This window comes from Pimephales promelas, chromosome 20 (assembly GCF_988280905.1).
Source record: "Pimephales promelas chromosome 20, fPimPro1.hap1.1, whole genome shotgun sequence".
Taxonomy (NCBI): domain Eukaryota; kingdom Metazoa; phylum Chordata; class Actinopteri; order Cypriniformes; family Leuciscidae; genus Pimephales; species Pimephales promelas.
The window spans coordinates 8891741-8914590 of record NC_142788.1 but is presented as its reverse complement, the minus strand read 5'-3'; the positions used below and the strand labels follow the sequence as shown (position 1 = coordinate 8914590).

At 38.6% G+C, this 22850-nt stretch overlaps 2 protein-coding genes across 2 annotated transcripts in view; one reads left to right on the top strand and one right to left on the bottom strand.

The window, feature by feature from the left end:
• The window catches only part of tspan2b (tetraspanin 2b), a 29723-nt gene extending 17403 nt beyond the window's left edge, over positions 1–12320 (top strand). The window contains exons 3-8 of the mRNA XM_039663997.2: positions 4984–5081; positions 5431–5505; positions 5600–5683; positions 6050–6109; positions 7857–7940; positions 9567–12320. Coding sequence (XP_039519931.2) covers positions 4984–5081; positions 5431–5505; positions 5600–5683; positions 6050–6109; positions 7857–7940; positions 9567–9632 — 467 coding nt within the window. The 3' untranslated portion in view covers positions 9633–12320. The remainder of the gene's footprint in view (positions 1–4983; positions 5082–5430; positions 5506–5599; positions 5684–6049; positions 6110–7856; positions 7941–9566) is intronic.
• Positions 12321–14384: 2064 nt separating this feature from the next.
• On the bottom strand, positions 14385–21794 carry slc25a55b (solute carrier family 25 member 55b). The gene is made up of 9 exons (XM_039663996.2): positions 21660–21794; positions 21311–21436; positions 20990–21045; positions 20382–20472; positions 20173–20291; positions 19538–19730; positions 15842–15996; positions 15679–15754; positions 14385–15573 (listed from the first exon to the last, which is right to left on the bottom strand). The coding sequence occupies exons 1-9, from the start codon at positions 21677–21679 to the stop codon at positions 15414–15416; spliced, it is 996 nt and encodes a 331-aa protein (XP_039519930.2). The 5' UTR covers positions 21680–21794; the 3' UTR covers positions 14385–15413.
• Positions 21795–22850: the final 1056 nt, after the last annotated feature.

The following is a 22850-nucleotide window of genomic DNA, read 5'->3' as shown; positions in this document are numbered from 1 at the left end:
CGATTACATTTTCAGGCTAGAGTCTGAGGATGTTAAACCTGTCAGCCATATCTCTGTTGTTGGGGCAGATGGGAATTAATGCACCCCTTGCCCTCTTTCTATTTTCTCTAATGAGGATAATAAGATAATGGAAGAGGCTGGAGTGAAAGTTAATGACATCATCTTTGAGTGTTGTGTGCGGTCTCGCTGTTCTCAAAAACATGCTGTCATCTCACAAAAGGACTCGTATAACGCTTGTGCTTCCCTCTGCTGGTGATCTGGTTATATTACTTCCTACCGAACAATCAGAAAGAACAATCAGCTTTATTACCAAGTGTGCTTGGACACAAAAGTGTATTTACCTTGGTATTGAAGCTTCCAGAATATTCACATAATAAAATTTAAGAATAAATAAATAAAAGTATAAAGACACATAGGATTAGTCATTAAAAAGTGTACAGATAATGGACATATTTACAGTATTGTGAATAATAGGACTTAATGAATTTACAAGGATAATGCACATTTAACTGTTTAAGAGGGAAATAGCCTGTGGGAAGGAACTGTCCCCATGCCTAGTGATCTGAGGCACTGTCTGGACAACAACAGTTCAAATGAGTAGAGTGTGTGATGATTTTACCTGCCTGTTTCCTCACTATGGAAGAGTACAGGGTCTGGAGGTTGGACTGGGGGGCGTCAATGATCCTCTCAGCAGTCCGAACCCGAACCGTCCTCTGATGTCTTTGGCCACCAAACCAGACAGTTATTGAAGTCTAGAAGACAGACTCAATGTTGGCCGAGTAGAACTGTGTCAGCAGCTCCTGTGGCTCAGCTGGCGAAGGAAGTTCAACCTCTGCTGGGATTTTTCACTCTGGAGTCTCTGTGATTGTCCCACTTCAGGTCTGAGAGATGGTGTCACCCATGAACCTGAATGACTCACTGCTGCCACGGTGCTGGGGTGTTTCTCCTGAAGTCCACGATCATCTCCACTGTTTTGAGCGTGTTCAGCTCCAGGTTGGTATGACTGCACCTGTCAGCCAGTTGAGTGAGTGGTCTTTAGAGGTGCAGTTATTTGTGTACAGTGAGAAGAGCAGTGGGGTGATGTGACCCTGAGGAGCACCAGTGCTGATAGTGTGGGTCCTGGATGTGAGTTTCTCACTAGCTGCTGCTTATCTGTCAGAAAGCTGACAGATTGAGGTGGGCATGAAAAGCAGGATCAGGTTGTATGATAAAAGATTTGGTTTGATGGTGTTGAAAGCCGAACTGATATCCACAAATAAGATCCTTGCGTCCCAAGTCTGTCAAGATGTTGCAGGATATAGTGCAGTCCCATGCTGACTGCATCATCCACAGACCTGTTTGCAAGAGTCCAGTGATGTCCTTCACGTTGGCCAACAAATGACATCATGACCACTGATTTGAGAGCATCAGGTCTGTAGTCATGAAGTTCAATGATGTATGATGTTTTTTGGGGGCACAAGACAGTCCCAGCTCAAAGAAGGAAGCTGGTAGTCAAAGAGGTGTGAAAGCAGGAGGAGAGGATGAGGTGTATAAATGCCATTTCCCAGGCCAAGCAGGGAGAGTGGATGAGATGGGAGAGTGTGGAACAACGCAAGATGGGCAGGCAAGACCTTTGGTCAATGGAAGAGAGTAGGATCAGTTTCCTTATTAGGTCAACATATGATGTTCTTCCATCACCGCAGAACCTAAACCTCTTGGTAGGAGAGGATCCCTCTTGTCCTTTGTGTTCATCACCTGCCACATTAAGGCACATTCTGACAGGATGTAAGGTGGCTCTTACCCAAGGTCGGTTTACTTGGCGCCATGACCAAGTACTGCGATGTTTGGCTTTAGTTCAGTTTCAGTTTATTGTCCCCTGAGGGAAACTTACCTTGCAGCCAGGTAAACATACAGGTCATACAACAGGTAAACCCCACATACACATACCCATAAACAACACAGACTACAAGACTACAGACTACTTAGCATTGGAAAGCAAGCATAGTATGACCAATAAGTTGCCGCCTGTTCTTGCAAAACATCACACGCAGAAGACAATATTCCTCTGCCCAGGCGAGCAACCACCAAGAAAAGGTGTTAACACCAATTCTCACCCAGGACAACTGGAAGCTGCTACGGACTGGAAGATGCTGGCTGATCTTGATCAACGGCTTATTTTTCCACCTGAGATTGCCACCACTAACCTTCGACCAGATATTGTTTTATGGTTTGTATCAGCATGCATTGTTCAACTGAGGATGGAGAGACCAGGTTTATCCAGTGGAAGTGGGTGGTCAAGGATTTGTGACACACTCTACAAGGTTCCTCAAAGACGTCGGATTCAGTGGCCAAGAGTTGCGTTGCAACAGTAAGAACTTATCTGAAGCAGCAGAAAGGAGCAGAAACTGGCTGTGTACAGTACGCCACGCTATGGTTTCATTGAATTCTTGAAAAACTTGAAGAGTCGGTTGGTTCATTTGTATAGGTTGCATAGTAATTACAGTCATCACGTTTCTGTGTATATTGCGTGAATGACGGGTGGTGTTTGGGCAGATATTATGTTTTGCGGTAGGTGGTGTGCCATACGGAACCGTTGCCACTGAAACTGCTTTAACGACGATAGTGGGGCTTGACAGCCTTAGTCAAACGGGTTGGCGCGTATGGTTGGGTTGCGGAAAGATTTGAGATTGTGGTTAGGTCAACCTCAGCAACAGGAGGGATGTAGAGGTCAGTAAGCTGGGCTGAGTTGAGTGGGGGAAGGAGGGGGCTGACCCTGGGACGCCAGAGTCACTATCGAGCCCTCTTGAGGTGTCGTGGGCAAGTCGACGAAACACTAAGTTTTTAAGTTTAAAACACTAAGTGCCCACTTGAAGACCCTAGAGATGCCCCCTACTCAGCTCAATCCAAGTGGTTGTCGTGTTGGTCCACTGGGGAGACCATACTGTAGTTGCAGCTGTCTTGTGTGCTGACGCGCCAAGTACACTGCAGCCATTAACGCCGGACAGAAGGGGAGTCGCACCACCATATGGAAAGAAGTGTAAATGGATGGAGAAGCATAGTTTACTGTAAGGCTAGGTCTTAGTTTGTGCTTATCTTAGCGAAAGCCGAGTATAAATCAGCATGAAGTTTAACATCTACTCCCGTGTAATGGAAATCATGATATTCTGGGGGGGTTTTTAACTCGGCTCACGTCCTACACACAGACCTTAAGTTGAATAGCAGGAGGGGGTTGCAGGAGGTGTTGGGGAATGTGTGAAGAGCAGGTCAGAGCGGGTGTGGGGTGTGAGCTGGCTTTTCAAATCGACAGTAAAACACTTTCAGATCCTCAGCCATTTGTTGGTTGTTGCCGGGTCGTTGGCTGAGAATTGTTTGTTTGTTTGTTTGTTTTTTTTGGGGGGGGGGGTTCAGCTTTTCAGAGTAGCTTCTTTCAGCCACTCTGATCTTCTTTGTTAGTCTGTTTCTGGCCTGGTTATACAATATTTTATCCCCACCTCTGTAAGCATCCTCTTTGGCTTGATGAAGCTGTTTCCTGAAACAATTACTCAATGTCAAGACAAAGAGGTCTTGTCAGGGTTGTTGTGTCTTGTCTAAGGTCTGGGACACAGTAGAGGATTTTTAAACTGTGGAGACCACAGACAGTTTCAACCGATTTTTAGCATTATAATTCTCCGAATGCACACTAGAAGATTCTTCCGGACCGTCTGTCGATTGCAGTAGCATTTCCACAGTGAGACAAGATCTCATGTTTGATATTTACGATTTGGGATCTTGCGGCTCTGACGCAATCAGGAGCAGTAAAATAATTGTAATGGCAACATAAAATTAAGAATTTTTGAAAAAAAAGTTGTTTGCGAAAAGCCTTGAATTAGGCCACACCCCCCGATCGCTGGGTATCCTTTTAATTCCCTCTCACCTGGTACCTTGTTAATTAATGCGTTAGTTCCTTTGTTTTACCCTGTGTATTTAAGCCCTCAGTTTCAGTCTGTTCTTTGTCCTGTATTGTTTTACTTTCTCTGTGATTATGTGGTTGTGTTATCCCATACTGATTCTCCTGTTCATTTTGTGTTGATTATTGGATTAAAGATCTGTTTGAGTATCTACTGAGTTGTGCGCTTCACTACAGCCACCTAACCGTGAGAGGTCTAATAGACCTTATTCAGAGCAGCGCCATGACAGGTATGAAAGTGAGGCTGTGAGGGATAGACTTACCGTGTTTCCAATGGCATCCGCTGTAAAAAGCTGAATAAAACGGCTAGATTACATACAATTTTCCACAGCTTACATTGTCTGGAGTTTTTTTGTCAACTGACATTTCTTGGAAAGATATTTTTCCAGTGTTTCATGAGCAGAACAATCTGAAAACACATTAAATAACAGTACAGCCCATTGAAGAGATGCAAGTCTATCCCTCACAGCCTCGCTTTCATTCTCATTAAAAATCAAAGATGGCGCTGCCGTGAATAAGGCGTATACCTGGAGAAAGTAATTCTTTAGCGTTCACATTCACATTAGTGGCAGTTTCTCCGATGGAACAGGACTACTTGGAAGTTCATCATTTAAAATCTGCATTATTGCTAGTATTTAAATTTTAAACAAAATAAAAGGTAACATTTTTAGTGTTTAGTATATTGTGCTGTTATCTTTAATTGTTAGCTAATGTTTATAGGCTACTGTATATTATATACAACTATCAGTACTATTTTATCATATAAAACTGCACTGTAATAAGTACTGAATATTCATTATTTTACTTTACAGTAGTAAGATTACAATAATTAAATCTTAATTTCTTCACTTAAACCCTCAAGCTTTGTTAATGGTGGGAAATTGCCTTGACAACATGACAAAATGCTTTAAAAACATCCATCATCTCTTTGAGATTAATAAATATGTGAAATATTTTTTAAAATAAATATTGTTGTTTTAGTATAACCAATGTTCTGGTCTTTGTATTACCTGTCATGTGATTTGTTAACTGTTGCTTTATCCTTGTGTCCTGCGCAGGGGTTTATATCCTCATTGCGGCCGGGGGTCTGGTGATGCTGGTGGGCTTCTTCGGCTGCTGTGGTGCTGTGAGGGAGTCTCAGTGCCTGCTGGGATTGGTAAGTGCTCATTCTTCTAATTTAACAAAACAATATTGCTCAAAGAAAATGCTCAGTGAGAAACTGACAGGATGTCAACTTTAAATTAATTTTATATATTTTTAACCATTTTTAATATCTTGATAACCGTGTACTAAATGTGTAATTTTTCCAACAGGATGGAATGTTTTAGATTGAGACAAATGAACTAATACCACAAACATCACAAAATTGATCAAATACAATTATCTGATGCTTATGCTGTTTTAAACATTTCAATTTCAAAAAAACAACTAGCATCTTAATTTAATAAAAAATATGGAGAATAAAGTAGAAGTAACCCAGGTGCTATGTCTCTCTTGCCTGGCAGTTTTTCGCCTGTCTTCTAGTCATCTTTGGAGCAGAAGTTGCAGCAGGAGTGTTTGGATTTCTCAACAAAGATAAGGTACTACAAAACTGGAAATGTGTTGAATCAGAGTTCATTTTGAAATTATATTAGTCTGACGTTTCCGACTCATTGTTATTAATGTGTCATTTAGATCATTGAGGAAATAAAACAATTCTATGACGACTCAGCCCAAGACACCAACAGCAATACAACTGTCCAGTCCTACCACATCATTGTGAGTTTACACTTTTATTAAATTATTTGTGTGTCTCTTTGTTGATTTAATCAGGAAGAATAAATATAAAAGTTTAGCTTGAGACAATGTTTATTTTTGAAATGTCGTAGTATTTAGAGTCATATGTTGAAATATAAATCACTGCTATTTTGTATTACTTATACAGTATTTATTAATATAATTTTGAATTAGTATCTCATCTAGTATTATTATTTTACTGTATTTTTTAGCTTTTTTTAAAAACTATCGGTTTTAAATGGTTTCAGTTCACACTAACAACACTAATATACTAAATATAATATAATGGTTGTATATTTGCCCAACCTTGTCATGAGTGATTGAATTTGTCATGTTTCACATCTGCAGCTGAACTGCTGTGGCTCACCTTCAACGCCCAATTTGTGTCAAGAAAACGAATCAATCCAGGTGAGGATTTCTGATGCAATAAGTAGAAAGTTTGTTTGGTAAATACCAGTATGTTTAGAATTTGAAAGTTAGTGTGACTGAAAATGAATTATGTAGAACAGTGGTTCCTAAACTGGGTGGTGCAGAGTTATACATAGGGGGGCACGGGATAGTGTACAGTTAGCAGGGACGGGTTATGAAACGGTCGTGCGCTAGTGCTCCGATTTCCCATTGCGTATGGGTTTAACGATGTAGCGTAGCACTCCAATTTCTCATTGCGTATGGGTGGTGTTGTTGACAGGTCGCCCCAACCCCCATCATCACCCCCCACCAGCTTGTCCGGGCCGCCACTCTGGTCTAGTGCCCTGGCCGTTAGTCCATCCCTGGCAAATTGTTATGTAAAAGAAACCTGCGGAATGATACAAGACCCCACTGCAAAATTTTCCTGCTTATTATCCGGATACTTGCCACATGATTAAACACAAAATATTAATTTGACATATTTTATTATTTCAAAATGTCTCACAGTACCCACTAGAGCAGTGTGTTATCAGTAGTAGTGGTTGCTGTCGTTCAATTATAGACCGCGCCATGGATAGCGTGATTTAAGAATCAGAATTGAGTATTGCTGGGAGCCGTGTAAAAGTATAAATGAATGATTCATGGTTCTGCAATAAGAATGGACAAGTTTGTGAAAAACTGCCACTGCCAGGTAAACATAAAGATATTAAATCTACTTAAAAGAGTAGTTCACTTTGAAAAAAAACTTGCTGATAGTTTACTCACCCCCATGTCATCCAAGATGTCCACGTCTTTCTTTATTCAGTCGAAAAGAAATTAAGGTTTTTGATGATAACATTCCAGGATTTTTCTCCATATAATGGACTTCAATGGGAACCAAACAGTTCAAGGTCCAAAAGAGAGTTTCAGTGCAAAGTGTTCAAAGGGCTTTAAACAATTTCAGACGATGAATAAGGGTCTTATCAGGCGAAACGATCGCTTGATAAGACCCTGAACGAAAATGAACGAATCTTTTTTCGTGTCATTTGGTTCATTCAACGAACGGAATGAACGAATTGACTCGGGAAAAGATTCGTTCATTTTGATGAACGATTTCGAATAGGAGAGTCACGAACGCGCATCACACCCTAACCCTAACAGAGAAAGGTGACCATTTGAGCTTATAAAATTTAAACTTTATTATTTTTTCTTTTAAATGAGCGATCGTTTCGCTTGATAAGACCCTTATTCATCGTCTGAAATTGTTCTGAAAGCCCTTTGAACAGTTTGCACTGAAACTGTCTTTTGGACCTTGAACCGTTTGGTTCCCATTGAAGTCCATTATATGGAGAAAAATCCTGGGATGTTTTCATCAAAAATCTTAATTTCTTTACGACTGAAGAAAGAATGGCATGGATATCTTGGATGACATGGGGGTGAGAAAATTATCAGCAAAAGTTTTTTTTTATTTTTAAAGTGAACTACTCCTGTAAACAACTACACCAGACACAAGCAGCGCAACTCAATAGCAAATAGAAACCATTTTAATCAGTGAGGCTGTCTACACTAGATGTGGTGCGTCACAACAAAATCCCAGAGAGTAAACTGATGCCCCGTGTTATTTCTGACATACTCCAAAGCTCTGACAGTTTAAAATATTTTTTCTACAAAAGGGGGGCCAGGCAGAAAAAGTTTGGGAACCACTGGTGTAGAAGGACACGGTACACACTAAAAGAAACATACTATCAGTCTGTCTCACTGTCTGCAGAAATGTGACGTGGCCATTCAAGAGTTTTTCAACAGTAAGCTCTTCATCGTCGGTTATGTGGGAATCGGAATCGCAGGAGTCATGGTAAATTCTAATATTTCAATGTAGTCAATTTAGCACATTTTTATTTCCATCTTGAATTGAAAGCACGTATTGTCATTGTATTTGCATACAACGATATTAGAAGCACTGCACCTGAATGATCTTGGAAAGACATGCATATAACCTTATAACCAGACAACCATATAACCACAAAAAGAAATACACTCTAGAGCAGTGTTTCCCAACCCTGTTCCTGGAGACTTGTACCACAAGACTAAAGGACAGCTTCTTTCCAGTGGCAATCCGGACTCTAAACTCAAAAATGCACTAAAGGCAAAGGTTAAAATACTACTCCAGTCACATTATTTAACTACATTTATTATTTTTATTCCAGTCTCTCTTCTGTCTATTCTGCTGTCTTATGTAATGTGCAGTATGTCAAAGTGCAATATCACCACTTGAACACTTTAATTATTAGAAACTGTATAGTCTAGAGCAGTATTTCCCAACCCTGTTCCTGGCGGCACACCAACAATGCGTGTATTTATTGTCTCCTTTTTCAAACACACCTGATTCAACTCATCAACTCATTAACCCATCTGATTATGAGCTGATGAGTTGAATCAGGTGTGTTTGATTAGGGAGACAAAGAATACGCACAGTGTTGGTGTGCCGCCAGGAACAGGGTTGGGAAATACTGTGTATGTGAATGTTTTTACACTGTTAGCTGTACATTTTTGCCTGGAGCTGAAGCTTCCCAGACAGCAAACTGACATTGAATCAACGTGGAAACGACGTCTCTCATGACATTGAAACAACGTTGATTTTGCTCATCGAATTAACGTTGAACCAACGTCAGACGCGGCATTCTTCAAAGCTAAATCAAAATCGAAAATTGGTTTGCTTTCATAACGTTGAAACAACGCGTTGATTTCAAGTTGATTTTCCGTTAGTTTTGAAAGAATGACGCGTCTGACGTTGGTTCAACGTTAATTCGATGAGCAAAACTATGTCAGATCAACGTTGTTTCAATGTCATATTTCCACGTTGATTCAATGTCAGTTTGCTATCTGGGTTTTCATCGACCTTCTCAACAATAAAATTATTAATATAACCCTCAAATGCATAGTTAAGGCCCTTTAGGTGACTTCAAGATGGCATATAATCTTTCTGTCTCCAAAAATCACCAATTGCCTCCTGTGAAATGTCTGCCATAGCGCCCGTGCCCGAATGTTGACTGTATGTCCGAGTGAGTGGAGGGGGCGTGGCTTAGCCATAGGTCAATTGGTGCTGCCGGCCTGTAATTATTTAAGTTATTTGTGGTTGCTTTCTTAGGAACAGGGATGATGGTAGCAGATTTTAAACAGGGTGGGATGATGGCTAATGGCAAACAGAATTACTGAATTTATTAAACAGTAATACATTCTCTGTTTAATCAAATACAATGTTTTTTTTTCAAAAGCTATTTTTTTTTTTGTAATGTATATTTTATGTTTTTCTCATTTAACCCAATAATGACTTTTGACGGTAAATTCTCTGCTAAAATTTGTGTTGCGATCAGTTAATGTGCACCTACAGTATACAGTAGTAAGATTAGAGATAAATATTAAGGAAGCAAACAGTGTCATGTACAACTTTGTGTATGTGTAACATCTTCTCTCTTTACAGATTATTGGGATGATCTTCAGTATGGTCCTATGCTGTGCAATCCGGAACAGCAGGGAGGTGATCTAGCACAGTCTTCCTCGGCCTTACACGCATATACAACAATAACATTCCAACCAAGTTCAAGGGGTTCTTCTGCCATCCTATAAACTCAGGAGCTGAAAGCAAACTCCATGTCCACAATCCTGTACACATAATCCGGTTTTAACCCTTTCAAATTTCTGGGTTATCATTATTTAATGCCTACTGGTTAGGTGCCGAGCTGGAGTTTCCAATTGCGACAAAAAAAAAAAAAAAATGTGTTAATAATATAATTCAGATTGTGAGTTCAGTTTTAGTGCACGCTGATCTGCATTTTCATGCTATTCTTGGCTGTTGCTGTGTGGCTTCACATGTCAGATAAAAATATTATGTAATGTGATGCCAGGGATTCTGTGGCAAATCCACGGCTGGTGGGAACGGTAAGAAGACCCACTGACTGATGCCTTTCACTTAATGTTTATACACAAAGAAAGCAGTCTTCTTTGTCACCAAGAGATTGAACATTTATGAATGATCAAAACGACACACATATGCACAGAAAGCCCTAATCTCGCATGCTGGAGATCTTTAGAGGAATCCTTGCATTTTTGTTCAGTAAGTAAATTTCCTTTCCACGTCACACCAACACAGTTCCAGCTCCGCTTTCTTGCGATTGAACTCTGGCGAGGCTTCTGTTATGCAACAGCTGATAACGCCTGGTCTTCTGGGGCTCGATGGAGCCAAATCCACTCTTTCTCGCTGTGGATCTTGTGGTGTGGTTATTTTATGCCTGTATCTATAAGTAAAGACTCATCTGGTGCCTTATACTGTCTGTCTGTGGTTGCGTACAACCATCTGCGCTGTGAATACGAAATGGATCAGACACGAATAGCATATGAATCATTTGTTTGATTCATTCACCAGTTGATAGCAGTCCAAGCAGCATCCTTAAGGTTGGCATGCTACTTCGAAAACTTCCAAATTTATATGAAATGCATGAATAAATTACATGTGAATTTGGTGACCTCATATTAGATTGGCCATGTGAATTCCTTTCTACAATATCACGTTCTTTTATAAAATGTAGATTTGTAAAATTTGTATGTTATTGGATAGGACCATGGAGTTAAGACAGGAAGTAATGAGAGAGGGAAATAGGATCGGGAAAGGACTTCGAGCCAGGGCACGAACTCAGGTCACTCAAGGTACATCTGCACCATATGGCGTATTTTGAGGTTTTAATTAGATTTTGTTTTCCTGATTTTCAACAACGTCTCACACTTTTGAACCCAAACATTTTAACCTTAAAATTTTGATGGTTTTTTTTTTTCCATCAACTACCCTTCAACTTCAAATGATCAAATTCAAAATGGTCTCCAAACTGAAATGAACACTTTTGTGTTACTACCATTTCTGTGTACATATCTGTGTGAGAGTTTCATAGTCATAGTGATCGTGAAGATCTGTATTGTGCGGTTGGTGTGTATAGAGGCAGCTTTGGCCAGTGTTTTTTATTTTGTGTTTTTTGCATTTGAATATTAAGGTGCCTTCTTTAATTTGTCCGAAAAGACAACTTAAAGGGTTCATTCAGTCAGAATTAAAATTTCCTAACGTCATTCAAGATGTTCATGTCTTTCTTTCTTCGGGGAAAATATTTAAGTTTCAATGCAGCTTTAAAGAGCTCTACACAATCCCAGCAGAGGAATAAGGGTCAACTGATGGTTTTCTTTTTTTAATCGCATATTTCGGTTCATAAATGTAGGGTAGGGCGAAAAGCTCAACATCTTCCGACAACATTGTTTTACCTTTTGTTTTATTTTGTTGTAAATGCCGCTTGACTTAGTCTTGGCACGTTTGATTTGTAAACACTAGGTCTGTACTTCCACCTACGTCACGCTTGACCTTTCAACATGATTACGTGATGCGTGGCGCATCACAGCTAGTGCAAGATGAGCATTTATCGTTGAAAAGTATATAAATGTTTCCTTTTTTAGAAAATGACAGATGGTTTGGCTAGATAAGAACCTTATTCCTCGGCTGGGATCGTGTAGAGTCTTTGAAACTGCAATTTGGACCTTTTTGCCGTTGTGCCCCATTGAAGTCCATTATATGGATAAAAATCCTGGAATGTTTTCCGTGACATGTCGGGGGGTGATTAAATTACAAGAAAATTGTAATTCTGAAGTGAACTAATCCTTTAATATTTTGTTGAAATATTCTTTTTCCATGAAGGATTGGAAATGGGACAAAATCTCTCTTTTTTATTATTTATAATGGGATAGCCATTGGTTGGTCAGATATATTTCTGCTGGTGCATCACTGCTGAAGTTCCTCAAGCTGAAGTGGCATTAGAGTAGCGATTGGGATACGTCGTAGTCGATGCTAACAGAGAGTAACGCATGAAACAAGTGTTTCGTTCACATTTAATGTTGAAGTAGTTCTGTCCTCATACCCAACGGCAACCCGTCTGTGGTTGTTCAGACTGTAAAATAACTAGAATGGAGCATGTAGCTTTTGAGACTGTGTTGTAAACAATTTTTAATGTGTCATTCTTACAATTTGTGTAAACGATGTAGAGATTGTTTGTACTGTAAACATAACACTGCAGTTTTTTGATGTTAGTGTTTATAATTTGTGTGTTTAATTTATTTTCTGGAGAACAAGTTCAAAAATAGCGTTCGCGTGTCTCAGGAAAATTGCAGCACGAGAACAAATAAACTTGTTTGAAGTTTCTGAGTCTTGTGGGGTTTTTTTTTTGTTTGTTTTGTTTGTTTTTTTTCAGATTTTATATCACCAGTGACATGTAGCAGAGAAGTTGTACCATGTAAATAGGACCATCCATTAAAGATTTTTATTGGAGCATGGGTGAGTGCACTTTCCCAAGCAAAACGAGTAGGATATACAGTGCACCACAGGACCTTAGTGGGGCCCCTCAGCACATAACATCACCACTGGTTGTCTTTTTAACTGACTGCAATGGAAGGCACTGAAATATTAGTAGCACAGTCTTGAATCAATGTTGTATCACATGACAGGCTTGAGTTGTGTGTGTGTGTGTGTGCGTGTGAGAGAGGGAAAGAATTTGGCTCCAGCTTGCAGTCATAAGGTGAAAAGTAATGGTTTTACTACTCCATTCATTCTACAGATCAAAACGTTTTTGTTTTGTTTTTTTCTCCACATTAGTTAGGCCCACCAATTAGTTCTACAACGTCTCATCAAATTTTAATTTCTGACCAAATATTTACATAAAAAAAAAATGTAAATGAAAATGAAGAGTTGATATGAAACGTGTATAATGTATATAAAAAATGTAACAATTTGGTGTCACTATTTATATTTCTTGCCACAGATGTTTATTCTTCATTATTATCTTCTAGAGTTTTTGTAAGTTTTTTTAAAAAATGTGCTTTTAAATACAGAAGTTTGAAAAAAAAATATTGTAAATTACACTGCTAGCTACAATTGATCATGTACTAGTCAAGACTTTGTCTAAACTTTCTGACATGAATTGCACGTCAGCTGCGCAGGAAGCTCTTGGGCAGAATCACACGCAGGCTAAAGTTTCAGCTACACTGCACAGTGTGCACTTTTCACTTGCTCAGATGTGCTCTTAGTTAACACTCACCAAGCACTTCACATGTCTGTATATGTGTGAGTTTCCTTTACACTACTGCAACACATGCCATTCTTTGAATTTTAAAATGTATTACTGTAAATGCAAGTGTTATATTTCAATACTGCCCAGACTTAAATGGATACTCCACTTTTTTTGGAAATAGGCTAATTTTACCACTCCCCCACTGTTGGGTTTTACCGTTTTCGAATCCATTCAGCCGATTTTCTGATTTTTAGAAGAATATCAGTAACCAGACAGTTTCTGGTCTCATTGACTTCCATAGTAGAAAAAAAAAATATATACCATGGAAGTCAATGAGACCAGAAACTGTCTGGTTACTGATATTCTTCGAAAAATCCGAAAATTGTCTGAATACATTAGAAAACGGTAAAACCCAACTGTTTAACTCTGGGGGAGTGGTAAAATGAGCCTATTTACAAAAAAGTGGAGTATCCCTTTATGGATACAATTTGTTGACAGGCTTAAGTACAACCACTGCACTACTAATGAATGAATTCCATGTCATTTTTTTATAAAAAAAAAAAACTAAATTAGTTTTGTTAGAGTTCGTTTTTTGGTCTTTCACATGATCTCTTAAAGGAGAACTCCGGTCAATTTTAACATTGAGCTCTTTTTTTATACATTTGGAGTGCTGTCAGTACAGACACAAATAAAATCGGTGTTGCTTACAACGTGTTATTCTCTTTTTAAAATTAGCACCCTGTTGTCTTCATTGGGGCATGATATAAGCCTGCTTTTAGCCTCCTAACATCCTTGATTTGTTGTTACAAGTGCACAGCCATGTGAGTGGTGTTATTAAGAGTGACCACGGTCAATCTGACTGCAGCAGATGTGAAAGATATTAATAAAAATGATGTTATTTCAGCCAGCTCACATATTTACTTCCTGTTTTCGATCGAAGTCCACAGTAGTCGATTATCGAGTTCCAAGCGTACAAAAAAATAAGCTCAATGTTAAAATTGCCCGGAGTTCTCCTTTAATACCATTACAAACCAGATTGAATATTTTGAAAAAATATTGATATAAAATTTACATTTATTTTAAAATTGAAAAGACTCACATACTTCACTACATCCTAAAAAGGGTTTTGCTTAATGTATCGTTATACACAGTATCCAAATTATTCAGCAGTGTATAGTAGCAAATAGACTAGCCAAACAAACTTAAAAACTTTTTTTTTTTAAATGCATTTGCACACACTAACCACAAAATTAGGAACATTGTGGAGTTAACAATAAAACACACATTGGTTTTAGTTTGTTATGGTCCTTGTGTCAAACCATTATTCAGTTACTTATTTCTTCTATTTCAATGTGTAAATCCCAAACAAATCACATGTGAGCTGCTTGATTACCATTTGGTTCAAACAAACCATTACCATTTGGTTCAATGGTAAAGGTTCAAGATGTTTAAAATATCTAAGTATGACAATTTAACAAGTTTAGGTTGAACAGAATGTATTTTAATTCTGTTAATGTAAAACTCTCACCTCACTTCTGCAGGAATCAAACTTCCCATCTCTCTGTCTCTTTAGAGTCATGTATATTGTATAACAATGTCCTCTAGATATGTCTCCATACAAATATCCACATTAATCAGCAGCGCCTACATAATATTGTGCATATTCAAAACATCACAAGAAAGTTAGGACAGAACTGTTAATGAAGGACGTGTGTATAGAAAAAAAAGATATTACAAGATTTTCTGGCTCTTTGAGTGCATGAATCATGACTAAGCTTTCGAATCAACCCTCACTGAGGATAAATCTGACTGTTTCTGACCATACATTTCCAATAGAAAAAGAAACCTTATCATGTTCAATGCTATAGCTTCCTGAATAAGCATATTAAATCTGCCAAAGGTAGCATGTAAAGACATTAAATTGAACTCATAAGCCATTATCAATCTTCCTTGAAAACCATTTGTTTCAACACACATTCATGGCAACACTTAATAATTTGCACAAGATGGCGAAATCATGTGATGTCTTCTAACTTGGATCATGTAACCTTCCAGATTACTAAAGTAGGTTTCTGTTTTTGTATGACCCAGATTTGCACGATACCACCATCTCATATAAAATATTACGAAATGTCATGTGACCGGGTTGGTTTGTTCTCAAACATTTAGTTGCATCATAGCAGCATTGGTCTTTAAAGTTTAATTCAGTTGGTTTCATAGTGTGGAGATGTTTAGACAGAGTAAAGGTTGAATGGGCTTTGTCCTAAGAGGAACTCTCCAACACCGATGAAATAAACCACTTGAGCAATTCCGAAGAGTGGAGCGATGACTAGCGCCCTGCAGCCGGCACCCTTCAGGAAAGCAGTTGGCCCTTCTTTACGCATTATCTTTCTGTAGGAAGAGTGGAATCATCGTTACTACAACAGAAGCGAAACCAAAATGGTTACTAATTCTCTATCTCAGAATGTCCGTTTTCCGAGTTACTGGATACTATACCTGATGCAGTCTAACACGCCATTGTAGGTGTCTTCATTGGCACTTTTATTGAGTGACTGGAGCCGGGTTTTCACCACTGGATAGAGATGGATCAACCTTAGTCTTTTCAAATACACTAACATCTGCACAAACACATGTTGTTCAGCCAATCTTGAACACTCACCATCACAAGGACTGACCGCCACAGCCGCTGTGCATCCAGCCACACAGCCCGAAATAAAAGACCAGTAAAAAGGCACATCGTCACCCTCAGATGTCTTGCCCAGCTGGTTGATGTGGGCAAACAGTGGAAAGTAAATCACAGAGAAGGGGATATCCCTGCAAGAAGAAGATCCAGTGTCTGTTTTAGAGAGATACCTTGTTGGAAGTTCCTTGATCAGTGTCATTTGCCCAAATAATTACAGTCCTAACCCCAACCTACCCTGGAAATCTGAGAGGAATGATAGGCCACTAAGAAAGTTGTTGAAGACTCTCATTCTACCATTATTGTTTGATATCAATGTTGTTCGAGGACAAACATGTATGTTAATCTATGGACAAGTTCAAGTTGACCAGGGATGTCCAATCCTGCTTTTGGTGGGCCACCGGTAACACTTTATTTCGATAGTCCACTTTAGACATTCTACTAACATTCTAAGTAACTTTTCAACTACATGTCAACTAACTGTCATTAGAGTATTAGTAGATTGTCGGCTTAATATCTGCTAACACTTTATTTTGTTGGTCCCCCAACTGTAGGAGCTATTTTGAGTTTGGTTTAATCTAAATTGTTGTGCTTTTGGAGCACTGGAATGTTTTGTTAGATTTAGGATCCTTTATTTTGTAGGGACTTTTATTTCGACAGTTGGCTTTATGCCCAGCTGCACTACTTCCTGAACTTCAGCCAGCTCCTTGTTTCCTGTCTGCCATTATTGGCCAAATTGATTAATTCAGGTGTGTCTGATTATTGTTGCCATGACTACTGAGGTCAGGTACACCTGAATTAATCAATTTGGCCAATAATGGCAGACAGGAAACAAGGAGCTGGCTGAAATTCAGGAAGTAGTGCAGCTGGGCATAAAGCCCGTTGGTGAGAATGTTTGAATAAAAAGATGGCCGCCTCTCACTTTTTCAAACACAAGAAAGGAAAAAGGAAGCTTTAGGAAAGTACAAGCATACAGTTCTTTACTTTGCTATCGAAACGCTATTGAATCAATTGAACACTACGTGGACATTAGTTTTGACATTTAAGTTGTGCCTTTTAACACCCTTTCTTCAATCAACTACCAATTGTTTGTTGGATTACTGAAATCCATCCAGTCTGATACTACCAACAAACAAAACTGCCCGCTGCCTGTCTTGCTCGGCTTATCAACCTTCTACCTGCTGAAATTCCATCTCATCCATCAAAAAAGGTACAATTCAAGTTTCTTTGCATTGGATAGCTTGTTAAAGAAGTAAACCAATACGTCCAGCTATCAGTGGTCCGCCATCACACCCAACAGACATTCAACTGACTATAAGTAACTTGGCGACTACAAGTAAACTTATTCTCCTAACCCAAAGCCTAACACCTAAACCATAACCTAACAGTCTACTATAATATACTAATACTCTAATTAGAGTTACTTGACATGTAGTTGAAAAGTTACTTATAATTAGTAGAACGTCTAAAGTGACTTTCGAAATAAAGTGTAACCCCACCTTTCAGCAGAGTTTAGCTCCAGCCCTAAGTAAACACACCTAAACCAAAAACCAAGGTCTTGCAGGATCAGTAGAAACTTCCAGGCAGATGTATGAAGCCCGGGACACAACAAAGAACTAGTGGCAATGGAAGCTGAGTGTATTGCCGATTCTCGCCTGCTGTCGTCTCAGCCCAAAAGCTGCGCTTGAACACACTGAAAGGACTTAAGGTAACTGACAACTAGCATGTCTGCCCCTGCGTGTAAGTAAATACCGTGTCTTTCTACATCAGCAGGTATCAATAGTCTATATTCGTCATTAAAAAAGGGAAACTGACTCTTGGACTGCAGATTTACAACTCTAAACAAAGCAGCCCTAGCTTACCATTTTTAATGTCAATCACTCTGATCACTTTGTTCATTCCCTTTGGCTCATGTTGTTATGAAAATATTTGCGCATTTGAATGCTTGGGTAAGATTGTGTTACCCAGTGGTGGAATGTAACGAAGTACAAATACTTTGTTACTTTACTTAAGTACATTTTTCACGTAACTTTACTTTACTTAAGTAGAATAAATAGTGCATACTTTTTACTTTTACTTCGTTACATTTTGCAGCAATTATTACACTTTCTACTCCTCTACATTTCTACAACTTCTGTTAAATTTTCATTACATTTTCTGATCAGTTTTTCCCCTGCCAAAACGTAATCTGACTGTGCGTCCGTTGCACGTTTGTCTCACCAGTGACGTTTGGTTGCCATAGATACATAAACTAAATGTGTCTCGCACGCAGTGCGTTTATCGTGCAATTTATACACGAAAATTTGTTTTTACGTGCATATAGGGAAACACACCGTGTGTAATATATGTTTGGTTAGGATTATGGCAAGCCCAGAGGTTCAGAATTACACCATAAATTAATCACGTTTACTGCCAAATATAGTTAATAACATATAAGGAGAAGCATGATGTGTATATTGCCTAATTGCAAGCTTGTTTTAGAAATGGTGACAACATTTTTTTTGTCCATCATTATTGAACATCATTATAGGAGTATTAGGTTAAATGAGTTAGAATTAAATGTTTTATTAATCATTAGTAAATAGACATTAAGAGAATAAATTGTTATGCAAGTAGTTTTACTTTTAATACTTAAAGTACATTTAAAATCAGGTACTTTTTACTTAAGTATGGTTGTCATTGTGTTACTTCTACTTTTACTAAAGTAAATATTTATCTGGTTATTTTTACTTTTACTTAAGTACTGAGATTCAATACTTCCTCCACCACTGGTGTTACCTTAAAACCTCCTTAAAGGGATAGTTCACCCCAAAATGAAAATTCTGCCAGTGATTACTCACCCTCATGTTGAAGTGACAACAGTGGCTCAATCTTAAGTTTATCAAGCAACGAGAATACTTTTTTTGCTAAAAAAAAAACAAACAAACAAAATTAACGACTTTATCGCAACTATTAATTTCCTTCTCCTTGGGCCTCAACGTAGTTCACGTACTGCTTCTGTGTTGTACATCACATGCAAGCCGCTGTAGTCACTTGGACTATTTTAATTATGTCTTTAATAACTTTTCTGGGCAGGCAAGTTTCAACCCTTTAAAAGCCTATGGAGAAGTGATCCAGCTCTCAGATTTAATCAAAAATATCTTAATTTGTGTTCCGAAGATGAACAAAAGTCTTACAGGGTTGAAACAACATGAGGGTGAGTATACTGACAGAATTTTCATTTTGGGGTGAACTGTGCCTTTAAGTCTGTACTGTCTTTACTTCTTTGTTCCTATCATCACGTTTGCTTTTGTTCTTGTGCAATGAATCGTTCACTAAGCTGAACAGTCAATCAGAGTTCTCTCTCTCACCGATGGACCGATGCCGATTCTACATGCCGGATCGGCCCAAGAAAAAACGACCGCTAATGGTGTGTAACAGTGAAAAAAACGAAGCCGACCAACACTCAAAAACAGCACGACATTGGCCAACGATGACCATCAGCTTGGTATGTCGCCCTCCAGGAGCAAAATTGGACACCCCTGTGTTACACCAATATTTATTGTGTTTTTTAGGCTAGCGGTACTGTAGTACCTTCTATTTAGGTGTGTGGTACTTAGATGTGTTAATAGTTTTCCCCAACCACAGTTTTGCCTAGAATGGATTGTCCATTTACATTACAGGATGGAGTCTTACCTCATGAGGGTTGCACCTAGTCCTTTGTAAAGTCCCTGAATGCCCTTTGTGCGAAGCAGTTCCTGGGTAATTTGAATGGCCGACACTCTCCTGGTTGAAGACACAGGACCCACACTGTAGGAGCAGTTCAGGACTGGACTGGCCGTTCCAAGTTTCACAGTTTGGAGCATGGGTAACTTCCTCTGCTGGGCCACTGAATGTGGAAAAAAACGGCACAGCCGGTCAGATATGTTCCTTCCCAAAGAAAACCTTGCAAGTCTACTAAATAAGAGACATGAATTACATGTTGAAATTGTGGCGAGCCGGACGAGGGCGAGTGACGTGAGAGTGGCGTGAGGCCGGTGGCGTGAGTGGTAATGAGCGACACCTGTGAGACACAACTGTCTCGTAACTCTCACGGAGGGGCGGAAGCATAAAGGAGGAGCGACGACAATTTTACGTTGTGTTTTGTTTCTGTTTTGTGTGGCCAGCAGAAGGAACAGAAGAAGAAGGTTCCCGCCTCCTTCTTCTCATAACAACTGAACTCCATTACAGAAATATTCTCTGATTTGATGACTGAGTACATCATTAATGTTATTGAAAATGGTAGATTCAGCATGCCAGAAAGTGAACTTGGGTCAGTGTTTATGCCTCACCAAGTCGTCCTGCATCCTGAAGCTGGATCTTGAGCATTTCCATGGGGGTTGTTACAGTAACCTGACACATCCCTGCCCCGCAGCCAGCCAGCATTTCCTGAAACACGCTCAGCTTGAGTCTGAAACATAGGGGAGTATCATTCACCCACTTTTCATGTTACTAATCTTAAGTACTGTGCAATCTCTTGATATGCGCGGAGGGAACGTACTCTCCCCTACTGAGTCGCTGACGGAAGAAATCATTGGCGGCCAGTTTGATGGCCTTTTCAGGGGTTACCAGTGTCAGGTTGACCGCTGCACCTGTAAGAAGAAAACTTATGAGTCGATCTATGAAAAATATTTACCACTACAGAGATGTTTTAATTTTGTTGTTCTAAGGATGTAATTCCTGCTTAAAAATATTTTATTATATATTGAAAGAGTTGTTTGCAAATGCAAAACTTTGCAAACTTTATTCAACATTTGAAGTGGATAAAAAAAAGTTCATCAAAGTTTTTCTAAGACAAGAATGGGTATTGTTCAAACTTCAAGTTCATGTATAACTTTGATGAAAGGTATTGATCCACTTCAAATTTTCACTACGGTATATCTAAACATCTAAAACATGCATTAAACAGATGCTGCCAAAACCAACACCCATTTCAGTCAACTCATTTTAAGTCAGTGCCTCGGGCAGGTGTTGGAAGGTGTTGCAAAGGTGTTGCAAATTATGTTGCTTTATGAAGATGTCCTTCTATGGCTTTAGATTTTAGGAAAGATTAACGTCAAGAGATTTATTTTTTTCTTTTAAAAATTCAATCAACTTAAAATTGCTTACCTCTGTACATTCCAAAGTATCCCTCAGAGCGAACAGTCTTTATCAGACAGTCCATCCTAATCACAATGATAATGATCTGTTATTGTCTACTGAGCTATGTCACCATTCTGAAACAATCGTGAAGCCTGAATAAGCTCCACACCTTACACTCACATTGTGTTCTGGTACATAACAGGTAATTATCTTACTCTTTCAAAGAAAATGCTTTCTTATTTATGGTCGAGTGAACTTGCAATTCGGTGTAGAGTTTAAAGTGGATTGGACGAGACAAAACAAAAATTCCTAAATTAAAATAAACCAAATGTGGTGCGCAAAACATACATGTTTTTGTAGACCCGTTGGCTTCCTCTTTGGTTCTGGAGTCTTGTCTTGGCAAGATCTATGGGGAAAACACAGGTAACACCCACCAGTCCTGCAACTCCGCCATTGATGAGCTTTGCAGGGAGGCTTGCGAACAACAGAAGAGAGTGAATAAATCAATAAATACCCCCCAAAAAATCAGAGTCATTGCATTCCCATTCTTCCATTTTCCATTTATACAATATCAAGGCACTGCTTTAAAGGTAAAGATAAATGACAAACAAAGCAAGGCAATGTCAGACTGACACAAGTTCAAATCGACATCGGCACCAAAAGGGTTTTTACTGAATAGAGTGGTTGTGTTTCATACCTGATTGGTTGTTGAGCCATCGTGAGAGGTTTGTGGTTTGGACTGAGGACTGAGGTAGACAGAGGAGCAGTCAGCGTGAAGAGCAGCAGAGAAGGGTTATATACAGAAAACCCCTCCCAAGAGCTTCGGGCAACACTGTCGTTCACTCCCTCACTGTGAGTCTCTGCTCGGACTGACTGCACAGCCAATCAGAGGAGCAGGATCTTCTTACAGTAGAAGCATGCAAACAGACACTCACACTACTGCACACGCACACTTGCATACATATTTAGGGATTTTAGGTGAGTACATTTGAGTGCATTCATAAGTTTTAGAATAAATCTTTGGGAAAAAAAAAATAAGAATGTTGGATTTCTTCCAAAACATGCTCATACATGTCCAGAATTTTATACCTGATTAAAATGTTTTTTTATATATATTTCCTTTACATTTTATTGTGCTGAAATCTAAAAATGTTGATATATAGCAGGATTCATTTTTATAGTTACACTTCAATTTATGCTAAATTTATTTACATCAAATTCACTCTTAATAGTTCACATGATTGTGGATTTGTACTATTAACTGTAAAAATATGTAAATAAAGATTATTAGAGTAGTTTTTACAAGAGGGTACAGTACAGTACAGTTTACAGTACAGTACTTACATGGTACTTACAGTGTACTTACCTAGAAAGTACTGGCCAATATAAAGTAAGTACATGGAACAGGGGAAGATTTAGGGGTAGGTTCGGGGTTAGTACTAGTTATTACCCAGTAATTGTAGTTACAAATTTATTTACATCAAATTCACTCTTAATAGTTCACATGGTTGTGGATTTGTACTATTCACTGTAAAGATTATTAGAATACTTTTTACAAGAGTAAGTTTTTCTTTGGCAGGTTTAATTTTTGTGAAACTACTAGCAATTTCTGAGTTTTCATTAGTTAACATTACACAACATAACATTAAACATAGTTAATGTATTAACTAACATGATCTAACCGTGAGAAATACATTTGTTACTGTTTTTAAGCTTTGTTAATGTTAGTTAATTAAAATAAAGCTGTTCATTGTTTGTTAATGTTAGTTCGCAGTGCTTTAACTAATGTTAACAATAGTTTAATAAATTATTGGTAAATGTTCAAATTAACATTAACCAAGATGACTAAATCCAGTTTTAAAAGTGCAGTTCATCATTAGTTTATGCT